This window comes from Callionymus lyra, chromosome 2, assembly GCF_982586985.1.
Source record: "Callionymus lyra chromosome 2, fCalLyr1.hap1.1, whole genome shotgun sequence".
In the NCBI taxonomy this organism is placed as follows: Eukaryota; Metazoa; Chordata; class Actinopteri; order Syngnathiformes; family Callionymidae; genus Callionymus; species Callionymus lyra.
In genome coordinates, this window is record NC_141819.1 from 15,386,137 (window position 1) to 15,406,589 (window position 20,453).

The window sequence follows — 20,453 nt, forward strand, 5'->3', positions numbered from 1 at the left end:
CATATCCACCATACTTCCTGTCATATATGTGGAACGGTGGCAGCAAAAGTGCAGTAAGAAGCGAGACCTGGAGTCATGAAGCGACACACGACCTGAACAGGCCAGCAGGGAAACCGTGACGAGGTGTTCGGACGTACCACGTGATGACAGCTGAAGGCCTTCATGACCGAGGCTTCGTTGAGGAACTCGATCCTCTCTCTCAGGCTGGCCGACTCGTTGACGGTCTTCACCGCCACGCGGGTGTCCGGGTCTCCTTTGATGATGTCCTTGGCGATGCCCTCGTACACCATGCCGAAGGAGCCCTGACCCAGCTCTCGCAGCACGTTGATCTTCTCCCTGGGAACCTCCCACTCGTCCGGAACGTACACTGCACAGTCACAGGTTTAACATTAGGACTTGAGCTTCATCATTTATAGTTGCTTCAAAGTTTAGGTTTTTTTTTCTTAAATGAAGGTCAAGAGAAAATACGTTAAAAGGTTCGTCAATCTAATCTAATCATTCTACAATTAAAACGCACAAAATAGACAAGTTTCATTGAAGAGACTAATTTTGTAGTTCAAGCCAATGGTGACAAGTTAACTGTCACCATTATAGCTGTGTTGTCCATGTTTATATTGAATAAATCCACATTAAATGAAACAAAAATCCCTTTTTCTGAACTTAAAAATAAATACATTTTAGTACTAGTAGTTATTTTCTTGTTAAAATTGTGTATTGATTATTTTTTCATTATTTTACTTCATTATTTTTGTTTTATTATTATCGTTATAATGTATTTTGATTGTTTTAATATGTGTACTGCATGCCCTACTATGTGTATGTACTGCTGAAACAAAATTTCACAATGTGAAACGAAAGAAGGTTTATCAATAAATCATGTTATAAATAGCTCACATTTTAAATTACGTAAAAAAAAGCAAATTTTAGTACCAAAGTCTAAACATTATTAGGTATAGGGGATGACCTATCAGTTGCACATTTTCAAGATTATTTCTAGATTATTTATTTATTTGTGTGAGCTTTAAACGTTTTAATAATTGGACTAAATTTCAACCCATTAACTGTTGTGAAGTTCAGTGTTTAAATTTATTTAGTTTTCACAGGGAAATACAAATACCTTGCTACTGCACATAAATCCACTACTTGTGTATCTATACTTTAATCAAGATGATTATTTGGTGAGAACTTTTACCTCACGATACATGATGATAACTATCCTGACTGCAGTATTGCCTTTTTTTGTTGCCAAAAAACAGCAGAAAGCATAAAAGATTGTAAGATCATCTTTGTTTGCGTTTTCATTCTAAGTTATACTTTCATGCACCTTTGCAGCAGCAATCTTTAAAGTATCAGTTCCTCACTAGAACCAGATTAAACCAAAATGATCCTCACATACTACATCTATAATAAATAGAGATCAAGTGGGTGTTTTTATTCTTAACTTCACTTGCATACAAGATTTCCTTCATTATATTTACTTGCATACGGTTCTATATTTCAGTCTATCTATTTCACTTTCGCTTAAGAAACATTGAAAGAGTTCTTCTTCCTCCCTCTGTCAGCTCGTAAAATCAAGAATGCTCTTAGACCGGCTGAAGAATCTTACCGTCGCTGGCGCTGAGGTACTCTGGGTTAGAGGAGGCGATGAGTGGTCCGGTCGGGCCTTCAGTTTGCCTGTTAAAAAAAAAAGAAGAAGCAAATGTTTATCTAGACTCCTGCAGCAGCTCACACATGTCAGAGTAAATGATCATCTTCTTGGATGTGTAGCCGGTCGACGATCTTACTTTTTCTTGAGGACCACGAAGACTCCGCCTCCAACGAACAGCAGCAGGATGAAGCAGATGATCGGTCCGATCACGACCCCGATGATACCAGAGTCTTCTGCAGTTTTGAAAAAAAGGTATTTGTGAGTCAATGCAGGGAGAGTTAAGATCAATAATTCTTGTATTTCTTCAGTTATTCTTACTGTTGGGCATGAAGAAGTAGCTGGTTTCTGTGTAAGAACCGTTTCCGGCCAATGACACGGCTCGGACCCACACACTGTAGTTTCCAGGATGAACCAGCGGGAGTTTGGTGCCGTTGAACCTGGCGTAGGCCAGTCGTGACACACAGGTCGAGTGAACCTGAAACAGAAAAAAAACAAAAATGACTTTTACATCGTGGCAAGTGAGGACGAGGGGGTTGTGGTGATAACTGCGTGAAACTGAAATCAATCAATGCCAGAAAACTATGGGTGCCGTGGGAGCAGGTTTATGGACCGAATCACTCTTTTGTGCTTCGTAAAGCTAAAAAAAGTGACTTTTATTTTATTTTTAATTTCTCATGGTCATGAAATAACGTCATGTTTTTTGCTGGGAATGTGGCGGAAAAAAAATAAAAACAAAAAACCTTGAGAAACTATTTTTTAAGTTTTAAATAGTTTTCTAAAAAAGGGTGTTTGATAAAAAATATATATTTTCTAATATAACTCTAAGCATTTTACAGCTATTAGGAGAGATGACTGACACTTTTCTGGATGAAAAAGTGACATTTTCCTATTTAGGTTGTGTAATACTTAAGTCATGGTTATAATAATGAGTAAATAAGTGTATTTGGTGATAAGGGACAATAGAAATACACTTCTGTTTTTAATCAATCTAAAAAATCAATCAAGTTGTATCAAACATATCTGTGACACACTAGATATTAATACTATTAAATATATTTTTTTCCACTATACAGTATCGGTATCAACAGCAATGTATTGATTTTCAAATAAATAACAATGCTTTGACAGTTTTCCTGCAATTATATTTTAAAAAAGAAACCCCCGAACAACGTCTTTCTTTCAATATCGCAGCAAATCGTATCGTTGCCCCTGTTCCGTCCAATACACTCCTCTACGATAGGAGGCAGTGTTGTCACGAGCTACTCTGCTCACATAACTAAATGAATTGACAACATAAATCTAGAGCAGACAAAAAAATAAAAACGCAGGTCGACTGGATGTTCGGGTTTTGTCGCTGCCACTGCAATCTAATCTTCCTCGGTGCCATCGTCACTATGGCAACAGAGCAGCTACAAGTCCAGCGAGTGCTGCAGTGAATAGCAATAAGAGATGAATATATACATTAGCAGCATGTAAACAACAACACGTATACGCTCTACACACCCACACTGTCTGGAAAATACAAGTGATCGACGCACTACAGCAGTCGAGTTTCTGGTCCGCACACTCACCTCCAAGTCTCCGACCTTCTTGAAGTACACCTCGTACAGGATGATGAGGCCATTCGGGGAGCGGGGTTCGTTCCATTTGATCAACACTGAACCGGGCTCCCCGGTTATTAACTCGTGCGTCACCAGGCCTGGGATGTCGTCTGCTTTATCTGAGGGCAGCACACACGGTCGAGAATGTCACACAGCGAACGCTCGGAGCAGAAAATTCAAACTTTTGCTTCCTGTATTAATTTATTCAGGTGAGGTTATCCGACTTCTGGGGTCACTCAACTCACCCTCTGGCATCGTCCTGGCGCTGACGTAAGTGGCCATGCTGCAGCGCTTGGGGTCCGTGGGATCGTTGCAAGCGATGATTTCTATCTTGTAGCTGGTGAAGTGCTGGAGGTTGGAGATAACCGTGGACTCTCTCAGCACCTTCAGCTCCACCTTCGACTCTTTGTCCTCGTCTTCAGGCGTCGCTGTGGTGGCGCCGAGGAGCAAGTTGGGTGCCGTGGAGAAGGAGAAGGGGAGCTGTGTGGAGTTGGCGACTCCTATCGAGCGTCGCCGTCGAGTTGGTCTGAGAAGAACAACCACAGATTCAGTTGTTAAAAGTTGATGTTACAGGTTAACAATCACGTTTTAAAATTGAACATGCTTTCACATTTATAACTACAGGAGACAGAAGCACTATTGTTCATATAATCATGTATCAGAGCAGCGCTATGGAAGATTAAACACGTTTGTTTCTGGCTCCCCCTGCTGTTAAATCAGTGTAATAGCACCAGTGAACCAGCTTTGTTGCCATTTGTTTACAAAAGCAGATCAAGGATGTTATGGTGGTCAGGTTTCTGTTCCTGACAAAATCCCAATGTATTGCAGAACTTGCAGCTGTAATTGAAATGAATGGAAAGAAACGTTGTTATCTATGGAGAAGGATTAAATCCCCAAAACTCAAGTCTACCAGGATCAAAGCAATGCTTTTAAACATAAATACAAACTTGAAACTTGGTAAACACAATTGAAAAAACAATATTATTACACTATAATTAACTCTGAATTAAAATTAAATAAATCTTGAAAATAAGTGGAAAAGGGGCAGAGAAAAAAGAATTGTTCTTTATTCTCTTTTCCTATCTTTCTAAAAATTAGATTTTGATAATGAAATCATGATTATGGTAACAACAAAACTCACTTGAGTAGAATGACAAACTTAAATGTGAGAACGTCTGCAGTTTTGAACAGCCCCTGCAGTGTCATACTCGGTATAACCACAGCGTGTCGCTAATGTGCGCTATGCAGTACCGATGCCGTCCATCAATTTTTGAAGCACTTGTAAATCTTTCATAAGCCTTCATTGGATCGGTTACTAGACAAAGATATTGTAAAGTAACAAGTGACAAGATGCAAAATAAGAATATAATTAATAATAATTATAATCTGCTTTTAAAGATGAAGTATATTTTTTTTGCTATCAGTAGGAGTGAGTGAAATGAAAAGTTAAGTGTGTACTTGTATTCAGACCCGACCTTGACTGAGAGACACAGCAGGGGTCCAGCTAAGATGTGTGTGTGTCGGAGTGTTTGTCTGTCCAAATGGCATTGTGCATGGACGCACACCTGACTGGCATGAACGATAATGGGCGGAGTAATGACTCCCCCGGGCGGCGAGAAGCGGGAGACGACGGGTGTGCGGGTGTGTGTGTGTGTGTGTGTGTGGGGGTGTGTGTGTGTGTGGGGGGGTGTGTGTGTGGGGGGTGTGTGTGTGTGTGTGTCTGGGAAGAGGGTTGCAGCACCTCCCACCTTGAGCCCTCACACGCTGCTGACCAGGACAAAAACAACCTTAAAGTGGAACTTTTGATTCTTTGTTTCTATTCATGAAATCAAACTTTTATTTATATTTAACACTGTTGGGTTAATATTTTTTTAGTCGATGAATTTAACTCAAGGTTCCTCTTCACGATCAACTTTATGAAAAGGAAATAAACAAGACAGTTTATTAAAAATGTTGTTTATCATGTCTATATACTATTAGGTGTTCAAGCTAAACAACAATGGCTGATAAATGAGTTCACTAATTCTTAGTATAGGATTTACAATTGAATGTGTTTCAAATTAAATCACAAACTGCTATGAATGAATAATATATAATTTCCTTAAGCAGCACTAAGATTGAACATATTCGTTTCTGGCTCCCCCCACTGTTCAAACAGTGTAATTGCAAATGTGTTAACTGACTAAAGTGTATTCAGCCTCATTGCCATGTACGTATATTTGCCAAAACAAGCTAATGCAGTAAGAAGTGTACGTTGATATTTTGTGATTTTCTTTTTCAGTAGGGTTAATTCTAACAAAAACGCAGCCACTGATCTTCACCTGAACACAGATTTGAATTAGTGTGACTGAGGAGACCAAGAAGGACAAAGTGTGATCAGAAATATGTTGATCAAAGTTCAAATGAAACAGTCAAACGATGAGCTTTATATTATTAGTTCAGTTTCAGCGATGGTGTACCTGCTGTCAAAGACTTCGTTGTGGAGGTAGTTCTCGAAGATCTTGCGGTACTCGATCTCCACCTGCTCTTTCTTCAGCTGGATGTCGGTCTTTGGACAAGCGCAACACCTGCCCCCCACGGTGGGCTCGTCCGTGTGATTCGTCCTCTGCTCCGTGTCACTCTCCAGGTGGGTCGGCGTTCGTGAAGGTAGTTTCATTCCTTCACAGAGAACAGAAGAAAGATTTGTTGACACAATATTCAATCTTCATGTGTAACCCGTCTAAACATCTGACAACTCCTTCACTCAATTTCAACACACTTTTGCATTTGTAACGCAGCAATACGTGTTGGTTGATAACGGTCTGACTTCCAGAATGTTTGCAGAAGACGAGGAGACGAACCTTGCAGACAGTAATCAAACTTGTACAGGTCGCTGTCCTCAGGCTGCTTTCGACAGATGACCCGGTAGTGAGTGATGTTGCCGTTGGGGTTGGCCGAGGTTTTCCACTTAAGGATGATCTGAGAAGACGAGTTGGAGGACGAGAGAGGATCCAGGGGCACGGACGGTTCTGAAGGAAAGAGATTCAATTGTTATGGTGCTTCAGCTGCAGTTAACTGGGGGATCAACTCACTGGAGGCGTTGGTTCTGACGTAGATGATCTCACTCTTGGCCCCGTGCACCTGCTGCTCCTCGGACGCCGACAGTTGCGTCTTCACCATGATGGCGTACTGGGTCCAGGGCTTCAGCGGGCGGATCAGGTGCCCCGGCTCGGTCTGCTCCTTGTTTTCCGAGACCCGGCTCGGCGCGTCCACGTCGGCGATCACCCAGCTGTTGGAGCCGCAGGCGTCCTGCCCGTCCAGCTCCGTCACGTTCCTGTACGGCCTGTAGCGACGGCAGATCGGCGCGTTAGCTTTGACGAGAGGTGCCCGTGGAACAAATAATATTTAGAGAGTCAACACAGATTCATAACGAGACCAGTTTGGACCAGTCTTCTGTTTACATAGCTGGTAGCAAACAGACACGGTGATAGTGTGGTAGGAATGTCTTAGATTGTTGTGAAGAGATATTAACTAGAGAAAAATGTAATCAAAGGCTGATACACAATTGATCAATCATTGATGTGCAACATTTGTAAGGAAAATAAGTCATGAAAACCAGAGCTTTACTGTAGAAGACATTTTGTATCTTAGATAGACTTCTTGACTTGAATTTATCATGTGCAACAATGGAAAGAAATGAAAAATAAAAGACAAACAACTGAAAGGGTTAAAGAAATGACAACAAAAAACGACAATACTGCAAACAACTTTGTAAACAATGTAAACTTCAGTAATCTCTTCAATAAATGCATGTTTCTCTTCAAAAATTTAAATTGCAATTTATAGGAATCCTGTTTATTTGTTCATTTTTACCATTTTGTTTCCTGTGTTGCTATGGTATTTTGTGGGTGTCTGTGTGGGTGTTTAAGCGTGTGCGTGGGGGTGTGTATGCGTGTGGGCGTAGGTAAGCCTGTCGTTTTAAATGTGTCTATTAAATGTCTATTTTATGCTTTTAATGTTCAATTATTTCTGCAAATGTTTGTACTGGTAAAATGACAATAAAGATAAAGACAATTCAATTGTATTTGAAGTGATTACCGTTAAATTATACAGGGTTTTGCCTTAAGTTATAAAACATCCTACGCTCTCAAACGCACCATAGCAATCGCGACGAGGTTGAACTGATCGTTGATATGTTTCAATGCTGTGCAGAGAAAGTTAACAGATGTTTGTTCCACTCGATCAGATCCATGTAAATATTTTCATCTAATTCATTGGAGCAACAACATCACCTTCTATATATTGTCATGTATGAGTATAAAAAGTATGTTATTGTTTTGTTTTTTAAACCAGCGTATATTTGTCATTTAATCGACAGATTAGGAAGACGTCAAAATGCCAATGACTTACGCTTCTTTGTAGAGGACCATGAAACCCAACAAGTCTCTGAAATCTGACGGCCAGAAAGGCTTCCACTTCACCATGATCTTGTTGGAGGTGGTTTTGATCAGCGTGAACTTAAGAAGCTTGGTCTCACCTAAAAGACGAACAACAGCGAAGATGTTAAAAATCCCCTTTTAAGAAACAAGTTGAGAGCGAAGCGAACACTGGGCTCGTTCTTACAGGACGCCTGGTCCCCGTTGGTCCGCATGCCGATGTCATTCCTCAGGTTGCGCTCCTTCGTTCCCGTCACCTCCTCCATTTTCTGGATCTCTGATATGCAGAGTTTGGAGTTGTGGTGGAAGAAGGTACGGCCCCGCATGATGGTCAAGTTGTGCTTGGACCAGTCCCAGAGCTCCCGCAGGTTCTGGTTGTCCAATGCGTAGAAAGCATAAGCGCTGGGAAAATAAAGGAGATAATGCGTTTGAAATCAAACTCATTTCCAGTGAATCGTGATTAGAAAGCAGATGCAAAACTCACTCGGTCTCCAGATACTCTCCCCGGATGGTGTGAAGGTTACGGAGGAAAGAGAGCGAGACCAGAGCGTAGGCACGACGCAGCATCAGGTAACCAGTTATCTCCTCGAGTTGACCCAAACTGGCCTCCAACTCTGCTGCGATATTATCTAAAGGAGCACAAAACCGAGCGTGTTTATGTTATTACAGCACAGTTTTCACATACGTAGAGTTTTTAACATTTATTTAAAGGGAAAAAAAACAATATCCAGCAGTAGCAACCGTTGCAGAAACCTCTATAGAACCAGACCTCAGCAGGTCATCAGGATATAAAACTATATACAGATAGAAATTCATAGCATTGAAAGATTTTAGGAAAAGAAATCCAACATCAGTTTAAGAACTATGACTTAAAAAATAAGGGTTGACTCACTTCCTCCTCGGATTTTGATTTTCAGGTTGCCGTGGAGAACCGTGCAGCCCCTCAACGACTGGGCCGACATTACAGAGTCGATGGTTTTGTTCATCACACATTGTTTGGGACAGAGTCCGGCACAGGGCATACAGGTCAGCCTGAAACAGAGAAGAGAGAGTAAGAAAGAGCTTAAAATCAATGTGTCATTTGAGCTCCATTTATTAGCCAGTTAGACAGATTAATAGTAAGGAAACATTTCATCGAAGAATGACCGTCAGCTCTCATTGACTCGCGAGCAACAAAGAATTGGCATTGAATTAAAAATAAAAGACTTTTAAAGTTAACTGGAGGAAGCAAAAGGGCAGCGAAAGTGTGCAGGCGAAAGAAGCCTGGGAGCCATCTGAGAGGAATGTCCGCTGACGCACAAATGTAGCTGAAAGTTTTATTTTTAAATGTCTCAAACGCACTTTCTAACTTAATTAGTTAGTTAGAAGACACAACTTGTGTGTAGCATCTGTGTGTAGCACATATGCAGTGGTTGATCGCTTTGACCCAGAGACGACAGAAGGGATACCACAAGGACATTCATTTTCGGGCCTTCGGGTCACTTTGACCCTGAGATAACACATATGTTAAAAGGTTTTCTTCAGAGTTGGAGTTAGATTAAATGTTAGGATTTTAATAATCAAGTCAATTTTCACTTCATTTCATTTACTTGCAGCAATGAATTCATAACAACAACATTTCTATGCACCAATAGACACAAAAGTATCATTGATTTATAGGTTGTTGGTTTTTCATTTTAACTAACAGGATTAGAAAAGAATCACAAGTTTGCTAAATACTTTCAAAGCACTAATTGCATAAAAAAAACTGTTCTTTACTCTTTTTTCAATATAACAATTAACAGAATAAAGGATTGTTGTGAAAACAAAGATTATAATTCCTTATGATTAATATTGTTATCCTCTTTGCTCTGGTTTAACTGGGCCTCAGAAAAACAAACTTGAAAGACAATGAATGACGTTCACATTCGTTCACGAGACCTTAAAAGAAAGTGTTGCCACATTTCCTCAAACGTTTTTGCGAGTTCATGACTGAGTTCATTTCACAACTGTGTCGTCACGGACGGGTAAAACAAACACTAGTTACACACAGATACTACGCACAATTCACGGAGCGGAAAGAAAGACAAACAGCAGCGAAAGAAGGATTAATGATATATGAAAGCCTTTATACAACTTCCCCATTGTGCTCGACCTGCCCAAGCGCTGCTAATCTGCCATTCATGAAATTGGAAAACAAACATATGAGAGAGAAAACAATGTGTTTTGGCTTTTATCTTCTTATTAGGAATGATGTTTTGGTCATTTTGTTTCTGCCTTCCCTTGTGAAAAAAGCATGAGAACCTCTAGGTCAAAGCAACACACAGGGAACTGACTAGACTCCTCTTTGATTCTTTTTTTTTTAGCTTTAATTATTGACACAAATCGGAGGCTGATTCAATATTTCCAGTGATTGACCCGTGAGGGAGTGGAAAAACTACGTGAAACAAAAGTGACGAGCGAACTTTTTCTTTTTTCTTTCTCCCCACAAGGAAAAACATGGATTCAATTTTTTTTTGAAGTAACGCTCTAGTTGCAGTGTAGAAAGAGTGTTTTGGGCAGTTGTAGCAGAAAACACAGACACAGAGGCAGACGGACTGAGACCAGCAGCAGGTTTTTAAAGAGACGCTGTTTATTCGTGTGGCTGAACCCGGTGACTTCGGCTGCAGGGTCTGCTGGAACCATCCGGAACAGCGGCCGCAGCTGAGTATCGGGCGCGGGTGGCGGTTCAGGGAAGGCCCAAAAAAAATGCCAGAGTATTTTAACCCTTTTAATGTGTCCAGACTCAACATTTATAGAAAATGACATTTCCGTTGGATAATGTGACAACAACTCAGTGGTTCCGAGGTGCTGATGTCAATCCTGTGGAAATATATAGTCGTCAAAGAACGATTTCGTTCCCCATTAGGACGTTGCATAACCTGACCCTACAAAGGTCGCCTTCAATCGCACACCCGAAGGTACATGACTGACACTTAATGCAATGTTCCTTCTTGTCTAATCACCTGTTATCCCCGCAGGCGAACAATGTACGAGGAAAACTCGTTCCTCCCACCTCAGCACCCACGTAAAACAACTAAATGCATTTGGAAAGTGTATCTGCCGACAAGACATCTTTAAACATTATTGTCGGATATTTGAACAGATTTCTCACCACATATATAAAAAAAGCAGGTAAAGGTTTATTAAATAAAGTTAATAAATCATTAAAAAAAATGTATGCTTCTATTGACTGCTTTTCACAATGAAGGATGAGTTTGTTTTAAAAAACAGGGTTAAAAATTTCAATTATTTTTCAGGGAAATCCTGATTTTGGTAGTCTCCGGATTTACAATCTGGACCCATAGATTTGTCTCTTTATACGGTGCAGAAGGAGCTGAGCCCTAGAGCTCCTGTTTCTATTTGTTATTATTTCTGTTGTGCAAGTGAGTTTCACCACCACCCGCTTTCCCATTTTAGTAATAAATTTGGAATAAAAAGGTGTTTCTTAATTAGCTAATACAGTTTTTTATTTATTATATTATTTTAAGACGAGGAAAACAAAAATCAAGGTCCAACCCTGCAAGTGAATCTTGCCAGATGTGATATTTATAATGTATTACTGACATACATCTGGTTCAACTGCAGTTCAAAGCAAATGCATTTATAAATGTTTAACACTGTAACTATGCTAAAATAGATAAACTAATTTAAAAGGTTGCCCACGTCAGCTGACTTTGACAACACACACAGTGAAGTATGAACGAGCTGTTTTAAGTAACAGGATGTAAAATCTTTTTGAGTTGTATTGTGTTTATTGTTATATTCAAGATTTTGAAGATAATCGTGTACATTATGGCTCTATAATGGTTCACATTCCCATTGGATTATTTTCTCCCCACAAACACGCACACATTTCTTCGGGTCCGTTTGGTGCCAATGAGGTTGTAAATTCACTTGTATTAACACAGGTGCTGATAAATGGTCGGTAGTTACAACAAATTATAGTGATTTTGTAAGGATTATGCGACTCAGTGAACTGATGACGAGTTCGGCCTCATCACAAACCGGGCAAGAAGAAATAAAAAAAACTGTGTTGTAACTGTGAGTCGACACAATGTGAGATGTGGTCCGGAAAAGAAAACAAATGGCTAACCGGGTTCTTAGGGAGTCAAGGGTTCCACTGCTTTTAAAGTTGATTCAAACAGTCAAAATACTAACTAAGGATTTCATCTGAAAGTTCATTTGATATCCCAGACCAACGACCAAAACCTCTCACACACACAACGTCAACCGTGAAGTACTTGAGGGTTCAGGTCACATGAAATCCTGGCGACGGACTCCAGAAAACCCAAATTACGTTTCACAACACTGATTGTTTCACATGAAGTAATCACATTTTAAACCACTCAACCAGACTAAGTAAACAAGTCCCAGACAGATTGCAAACTTTATCCGGGGTCCCGAATGAACAATCCTTTCAATAGGATAATAATTGGCCGTGGGCTGCCAAACCGCCACATTATCGCGACCCAGTGCACCTTTGTTTACGGAGTCAAAAATAAGAACCGTTGGGCCCGATAAGTGAAGTGTTGTACTTATGGCACCATGGAGAAATAAGTCCCGCCATATACACCATTTTTTAACAGTTTTTGTTATACGAGTATGCACTAAATCCTTGATCTTCTGGAACTCCTGTTGTGTTATCAGTTTTATCTTGCCCTTTAAAGTATATACTTTATTGAGTATTGTTTTGATTGTTTAAGCGCTTTGTGACCCTGGTCTGGAAAAGCGCTATACAAATAAAAATGACTTACTTACTACTTACTAAATGTGTAGTTACCTGGATGTGACTTCGGTTCTAGGAGTGCCTGTGAGCCGTTAACAGGTTTTGCTATTGTTTTTATAAGCCTTGGGTTGAAGTCAACCAACAGTTAAAAACAGACGGATGGTTGCGGACCCGGGTCTCCGGCCAAATCACCCAACGTATCCCCATTAAATATATATGTTAAAAAATATACAGTCCAGCCCCCACATGCCAGGTCAATTATTTATACACTAAAATGATTTTTCCCTTGAAAAGTCCTCGCAGAAGCTGAAGAGAACATCTTTAGGATCCTTCGAAATGATCGATTGCTGACTCCAAAAGGTCAATAATAGAAAGTACTTAATGGAAAAAAGACTCGTCGGCATTTTGGAGCCGACCTAAAATCCGAGCAGGTGTGAATGTTTTTTCATTAATTTCTGCTTAGCGGCGATTTTCCCCCTAATCACACGGGAAGAGATTAGGTGTTGCGGGAACAACACTTGATCCTCGATTCTGCTTGATCACTTTCCAAATCTTTCTTCGTACAATGAGATTCAGTGAGTCTGAGCCGCTGAAGCTGTAGGATCGTCTATAGATGACCAGCATCGACACCCCATGATGTTGACAGTGAAATCAGTGTGTAAGTGTGTGTGTGTGTGTAAGTGTGTGTTTGAGAGGCAGACGTACGTTGAGGTGTTTATCGTGTATCCGGACGGGCACTCTTGAATGCAGCCGCCTTTATGGATGACGTATTCAGCACAACCGGACTCACGGCCCTCGTTCCTCTTCTTGGTCTCTTTACATTCATTGTGTAGTTCCTGAGAAAAGCGAGAGACAGAAAATCAGCATCGATTCAATCACACTTTTTAAATTCATCGCCACTTTTTAAAAAAACTCACCTGACAGAAGGAAAAGCTCACACAACGCCAACCTCTGAACACGTAGTATCCAGGAGGGCACTTTTCCAAGCAGGTATTTCCGTGCTGGAGGTTCCTGCAGGCCACGCAGCTGCTGGCGAGTCCCGGCTCAGAACATCCGCCCAAGCACTGCTCGTGGCAGCACTGACCCTCGGGGTTGCACGCACCGTGCTTGCAGTCGGGACACACTGGAAGGTGGAGAGAGAAGAAAAACAACGGTTGAGACACTTTCAATGCCTTTCAGAGATCGAATATAATGAATGCAATGAATCATTTAAAGCACACGAGGGGCCAAAACCTTTAGACAGTCAAGGTTATTATTAGGTATAAACCACATTAACCTAGTGAAATATAGATTTTGATATCGTTTTCGTCGCTCTAGAACAGTAGTTCTTAACCTTGTTGGAGGTACCGAACCCCACCAGTTTCATATGTGCATTCACCGAACCCCTCTTTAGTGAAAAATCAAATATTGAACCCCTAGGGTTTGATCGAACACAGGTTAAGAACCACTGCTCTAGAAAGCTTGAGATTAATCTTAATTATCTGTATTTTTGTTTTCCTTTATCAATTTTCCTTCCCTCACTCTATTATCTTATCTTTCATTACATCTCTATTATTTTATTATCTTTAACATCCAAATATCAACATGAATTTATATCTACTTTGATTTTGAGTGCGGAGGGCCACATAAAATAACTTTGCGAGTCTTGAGTTTGACACATGTGATTTAAGAGAGATTGAAGATAAGATCTTTGGTAGGACAGACAAACTGTTTCTAAACTTATTTGAAAATGGAATCATGCAAAGTTAAAATATGGACTGAATAATATATCTGGGATGAAACAAGAAGGCATAAAGAAAAATAGTAAATTAATAATGCGAAAATACTATAGTTTGAAAAAATTAAAAACCCTAAAACCCCACAAAAAAATGTAGAAATGTATAATACTAATTCAAAATTATACACAAATATGAAATGATTAATGTGACAAAAGAAAGACAGACCAAATAAATACACTGAAAAAAGATGACAAGGATTACAGAGGTGGAAAAACAACATATACAAATATATAAATAAAAGTATTCAGTAATCACTTAAGAATTCAAGCACTAGTTGGTGGTCCACAGAGTCATGGAAACACACTGAGCTGCTGCTGGTTTAGAGAATATGCGTCACTCCCTTATATCACATTATATTTGTCCCGTCGGGAGATTAGGTCACAGAGTCTGAGGTCACCGTGACTGAACAAGCAATCGGGTTTTACTCGTGTAATGATCTAATAAAACCAACGTTACTGCCCGGCGTCTGACCCGCTGGATCCACATTACGCTCCGTGCGAGACCAGGCGCTGACCTTTAGGCTAAAAGCTCATTATGAGCGGCTGTGCAGGGGAAGCAAAAGTTTAATTGAAAATCACGTTGCCGGGAGGGTGACCCGCAAACTCTCTGACCGATAACAAGCCGTCGGCGAGACGTCTAATCGATGGGAAATGAAACAATCGACAACGGATAGATGTTAAATGACATTAACAATCCTTTGTATTTGCAGATACTTCTTGATCTGAGCAGCAACAACTAAAACATTTAAAGACGTGCAGTTTATTTTAATCAATATCTTAAAGTGTATGTGATTAAATACATTTTTTTATTTGATTTAAATGTATTTCAAACCTTTTCATTAAAAAGAAAAACGGATTATTTCAATTACAATTCCTGTTGTGTTATCAGTTTTATTTTGCCCTTTAAAGTATATACTTTATTGAATATTGTTTTGATTGTTTAAGCGCTTTGTGACCCTGGTCTAGAAAAGCGCTATATAAATAAAAATTACTTACTTACAATTTTATTAAATAAACTTGCACAAGACGAAATGTTTTGGGGAAAAAATCAGGACTATTGGTCAAAAATGAGGGTTTGAAAAGTATTATTTTGATGCAAAAATACACAAGCATGCTGGCATTAATTTGTCTTTTTTAAATCATAGGTTTAATTAACAAAAACATTAACTATCTTCTACCGGATGAGATATTTATAAGGTAAAACTAACATGCATTTATATTAATAAATGTATCCATGAATGTTTAACACAGTAACTGTGTTCAAAATAGATCAACTGGAAGTAGAAAAGCTAATTCATTGAATAATAAAGATCACATGTAGGATTTCAAATTGCATGAAACAAATGTAATGAATCCCGTAAAATAAACTTTCTGTTGCACTTCAAGCGGACAAGAATGGCAGCACAACACTGGCTCCTCTGACCCACTGAGGAAAACAAACCCCTTCCCCCTCCTCCTCCGATGTCTGCAGGGAGTACACACACTGTGACCACAGCCTCACACACACACACTTCAAGATCCGGCTCCGGCGGATGATCCATGCCAGAGTCTGGCTGCAGCACTAGATCCACCCTCAGCTCCAGCCAATGCGTTCGCTGGCTGTGGAGGCAGCCATTCAGTGGTGACTACCATGTCAGGGAGAAGAGACGCCCAGGGTTAACCCTGGATTTGCTGGGGCAGACAGGGGGCAGACGCAAGGAGGGAGCAGGGCCAGGGGTAGACCGTGTAGTGCTGCTGCTGCTGCTGCTGCTTTTGGTCAATTACAACAGAGTTGTCGAGCCAAGTGAGGTGAGATAAATGGCCAGATCGGATCCAGAGTCACAGCAATAGTTCACAACTGTATTAAATATTTGACAAAATCAAATTCTTCCCATTGAATCTGTGGCACCGAAACTACCCATTTAAAACACTTTAATTCTTGAATATAATCTAAAAAGCACCAGAAGATTTTACAGAGGATTTCGAGTCATTCTTTTTAAAAATCCACACGACTACTTCCCTTACAAGTTGTGTCGCCAATAACATAACAAAGTTAAACGTGATCAGCTTTATTTGTTAATATTTCTGCTCAATGTTATAACCAGATTCACTGTCGATTATTCAGTCCCGTTTATAATATTGCCAATTAGTATTTCTATTCTTGTACATATTACAAAGTTGTTGTTTTAAAGATTAGGGAACACACATTATCATTAATAAAATAGGTATTCAAATGTATGTTACCACCATAATAACCAGTTATTAAAATCGATAAACACAAAAATCTTAAAGCCACTTTACACTGCAAAGATTCTGTCTGAATGTGATGTTTTTTGGTCGATCACAGTGTTTGTTTACATGACATTGATTCAAACCAACAAGTTTTTAAACCAGCTACCATGGTTTTGGTGCCAAAAGCAACACAAATGAGTTTGTAAACGTCTCGTCAACTACAGAGAAATCCGACTGTGCCTGCGTCAGAGTCTTCATAACAACATTTGGTCGTCCTTCAGAGCCTCGACCTTCTCAAGCTTAACGTTGTTTTCAAATTTCATGGACTCGTGCGTCCTCAAAAAAGTGAGACGACATATTATGAGCGTCCACCGGCTTATAAACATCTCTTGTCGTCAGCAAATCTGCACTGAGAAGTGAAATAGACCTGGAAGTCTGTTCCTCTTAAGCGAGCTCCTCTAATGACCAGGAAGCCATTTTTCCAAATGCAAGACACAAATTAAATCTGCAAATTACTGTATGCCTTTAAAAATGTATTCTGTTAAAATGAATAATCTGTTAAAATGTTGGTCAACTACGAAGCCGCACCACTAGGCTACGTGGGATGGTAAAGTTCAATCTAAACAACACTTTAATCCCTGATTAATTAACGCTTAATTAAGAAGTAAGCCGTTTATTAAAGGTTAACATGTGTTTGGCATTTTAAATGTACCATAAATTAGCAACAAACATCTTCGGTTGTTACTTCATGGTACACATATTTGTTTCTTCCTCCCCCCCGCTGTTTAATAACGAGAACATAAACTGTTGTGAAAACTGAAGTGTCGCCACAGACGGCATGAGCATGTTTTCATCCAAACGCCTCCATACTGCTCGCCTGTAACGTCTTGTTGTGACACCAGGACGAGAGGAATTGTTGCGGAGAAAACTCAAACAAGTCTTTATCTTAAGCACGTTTTGAAGCGGAAGTTAAACACTGGCAGCTCCCGAGATATTAAAGTTGCCAAAAAAACTGTTCAAAATGAAACCACTAATCAAAGAAAAATATTTGAAAAGTATTTATCTTTAAGAAGGAAATGTTGACAGTACATCAAATCTGCTGCTGTGGCATCAAAAATAAAACCATAAATGTGATTTATCATAAGTTAACGTATACATCCGGCCACAGGAGGAGGCTCCATTCAGCTCTCTCTCATTCATTCATTTCATATTCCACTCTCCTCTCTCTCTCTTTCTCTCCGCCACTATCTCTCCATCGGACTGTGTAGCTTTCTAGGCCACTTGGACCCTCCCACTATCATTCATACAACGCCATGTTTTGTTTTCCTGGATGGGTGGATGAAGGGGGGGGAGGAAAAAAAAAAAGGCATGGATGGATAAATGATTTCACTCCCAACAACAAGAGGAGGAGGAGGAGGAACCATGCTGGAAAGCTTAGCTCTCATTAAACAAAACACACACGCATGTGAACATCACTGTGTCATTGGGTAATTTGCTCACTACACACACACACACACACACACACAGGGTTCCAGTAAGGTTTTTTAAATGAAAAGCCTGATCAAAGGTGTGTTGTGTTTACCTTTCATTTGGCCACGGCAGTAAAGAGGCCTGGCTGCTCAGTCCCCGGGGAAGGAACATGGGAAACGCCGGCCAACCAATCGCATGCAGACACACACGGCAACACTTCCTGCTCTTAACACATAAACCTCCCCTTTAATTGGCAGTGATGTCTACAGGCCAAGTGCTGGGAACAATAACAAACACGTTTTAACCCCTGAGCCATTTACACAGGAGAACACACACGTTCACACACACACACACACACACACACACACACACACACACACACACACCCCCACACACACACACACACACACACACACACACACACACACACACACACACACACACACACACACACACACACACACACACACACACAGTGTGGTTCAGCACGCACACACTCATACGTGACAGACACACTGTGGGATTCACATTTACTATTTTTGGCCACGGTGGGAGTCCTTCAAAAGTGCTGCTTTAAGTGTTTTTCATTTTCTGCCCAAAACACATGGTGACAACAAGGATTGTCGCACGGGAGGAGGACACCATCAATAAATGATCGCACGGGGGGACAACCCTGGTGACGTTTGGGGGGGAAAATCTTTTAATATATATTGTATATGTTGCGATGAAATACACAATGTTTCAGTGACACAGGTAGATATTTAAGGATGAAAAGAAGACAGTCACACCCTTTTCTTTCCCCCCCCCTCTCGTGGGCCACTCCCTCGCTCCGTTATTGACACAGATATAGAGCCGCTATTATGATATGGCTTTTCCTAACATACGAACCAGAAAGGATCAACTATGTGTCAATTTGTTTAAGCGGCGGCACACGTGACGACGCTGAGCCCACACGCCGATCCACATGATTCCTTCTCTTTGATTAACACACGGGACGTGACCGGGGCCGCATCCAAGATACATTTACATTCAGAACTCGTGACGAAGGACGAGGAGAAGTTCGCGGAGGAGTGAACCCGATGAACCGAACTTTCGCTCGGATCGTATCGAAGTCTGATCCCCCAAAACAAAAAAAACTTTCGGCACTTCTTCCGCGGTCGCATTCCTTCTGCATGACGAGCGATCGCACATGAAACAGATGGTCGCACGTCTCCCCGGAACAGTCGCGAAGGTGTGACTTTGTTTGATGGAGCTAATTTAGACCAAAAAAAAAAAAAAACTTGATGCGTCATTCAGACAATGATTCGCTTGAAACTTATCACTGTCTATGTACACATTTACCGAGTATGACTCACACAAACACCCATTCAACATCCAGTGTTTGGAGAAGTCATTCATAAACAGATGAGTTCCTGTTCATTTACTGCGGAACAAAGGAGGTTCAGAAACACTGTAATGGATCATGTTGCTGCAGCGAGCCGACCTAAAGAGCTGTATTTACCACGTGTGTGTGTGACAGTAGGTTAGTAAAGCACACTAATCATTATCCAACCTTATTATCCGATTTGTTTATATGGCCTATTGGGCAGCATCCATGTTGGTTATTAAAGATAATAGTTGTGGCCCGTTTTGTTATTAGCCTTTAGGGTTTTCTTCTTTTAAAGATGCAGACTTGAAACTAGGCCTGAGAAGATACAGCCAACTCTACCACGACTGTTTGAAGTTTCCTGAAGATATGTGAATCAAGTACCCATCGTATCATGGAGAAACATGGTTAACAAGAACTTCTCATGCAGCTTTTTTTTAATTTTCTGATTAGTTATTTTACTTTATTGATCATTTACATGCAATACGGTTTCAACATGTTGCTATTTTTGCAATTATTTTCTGGTTAGCCGTAACTTCTATGGCAATTGTAGTATCGTGCGTCACTGGTACTCTTTCAAGGCTCTTTTCTACCAATTGAACGTGGTGAAGGATTTCTGTTATTCCTGCCTGGGTTTCCTTGAGAAACTCGGGTTTCCTGCCACAGTCTAAAAACATTAACACAATTTAAAAACCTTTTTAGTTTATTGATTCAACAACACTTGGAAAATAAGGAGATAAACTGGTAGAGAATTTCAATGTTTTTTATATCCGTTATATACATTAAAGTACTCTAGGTTTTGAGAATGTTTGGCATTTTTTGCTCACCTATTCTACAAAACTGGTGCCTTTGTCCTGTTAATGAGCTCTCAGAAATGTGTCAAATGTACACACATAACAAAATTAAGATATTCATTCAAATTGATAACTTTTTAAAAGGAAATTTTCATTTTTATACTATGGATTTTTAAAACTATAACTTTTTAAACAATTTAATCAATAAAGTTCAACCTTCTTATGAATAAAAACTGTTTAACAGTGGGATGAGCTTAAACAATGAGTAATGTAAGTGTAATGTCGCCATCTTAGCAGGTGGACACCGGTGCTTCCTGCACTCAATCCGAGGTAAAATATACGTCTTAAAACCACGTTTAAATGCAAAGTGAAAACTGCAGGGTGTGCAAGAATGGCCCAGTAATCGTTAGAACTTGTGAGCATG

The 20,453-nt window shown here is 40.1% G+C and overlaps 1 protein-coding gene across 1 annotated transcript in view; it reads right to left on the reverse strand.

Annotated features, from left to right (window-relative positions):
• Nucleotides 1-20,453, reverse strand: part of insrb (insulin receptor b) — a 58,407-nt gene that overhangs the window by 3,448 nt on the left and 34,506 nt on the right. The window contains exons 3-17 of the mRNA XM_087783654.1: nucleotides 13,329-13,534; nucleotides 13,117-13,247; nucleotides 8,557-8,696; nucleotides 8,149-8,293; nucleotides 7,852-8,066; nucleotides 7,639-7,765; nucleotides 6,321-6,571; nucleotides 6,090-6,257; nucleotides 5,709-5,907; nucleotides 3,495-3,775; nucleotides 3,220-3,368; nucleotides 1,967-2,123; nucleotides 1,785-1,881; nucleotides 1,607-1,674; nucleotides 138-367 (exon numbers count right to left, since the gene is read on the reverse strand). Of these exons, the coding sequence (XP_087639780.1) occupies nucleotides 138-367; nucleotides 1,607-1,674; nucleotides 1,785-1,881; nucleotides 1,967-2,123; nucleotides 3,220-3,368; nucleotides 3,495-3,775; nucleotides 5,709-5,907; nucleotides 6,090-6,257; nucleotides 6,321-6,571; nucleotides 7,639-7,765; nucleotides 7,852-8,066; nucleotides 8,149-8,293; nucleotides 8,557-8,696; nucleotides 13,117-13,247; nucleotides 13,329-13,534 (2,564 nt within the window). The remainder of the gene's footprint in view (nucleotides 1-137; nucleotides 368-1,606; nucleotides 1,675-1,784; nucleotides 1,882-1,966; nucleotides 2,124-3,219; nucleotides 3,369-3,494; nucleotides 3,776-5,708; nucleotides 5,908-6,089; nucleotides 6,258-6,320; nucleotides 6,572-7,638; nucleotides 7,766-7,851; nucleotides 8,067-8,148; nucleotides 8,294-8,556; nucleotides 8,697-13,116; nucleotides 13,248-13,328; nucleotides 13,535-20,453) is intronic.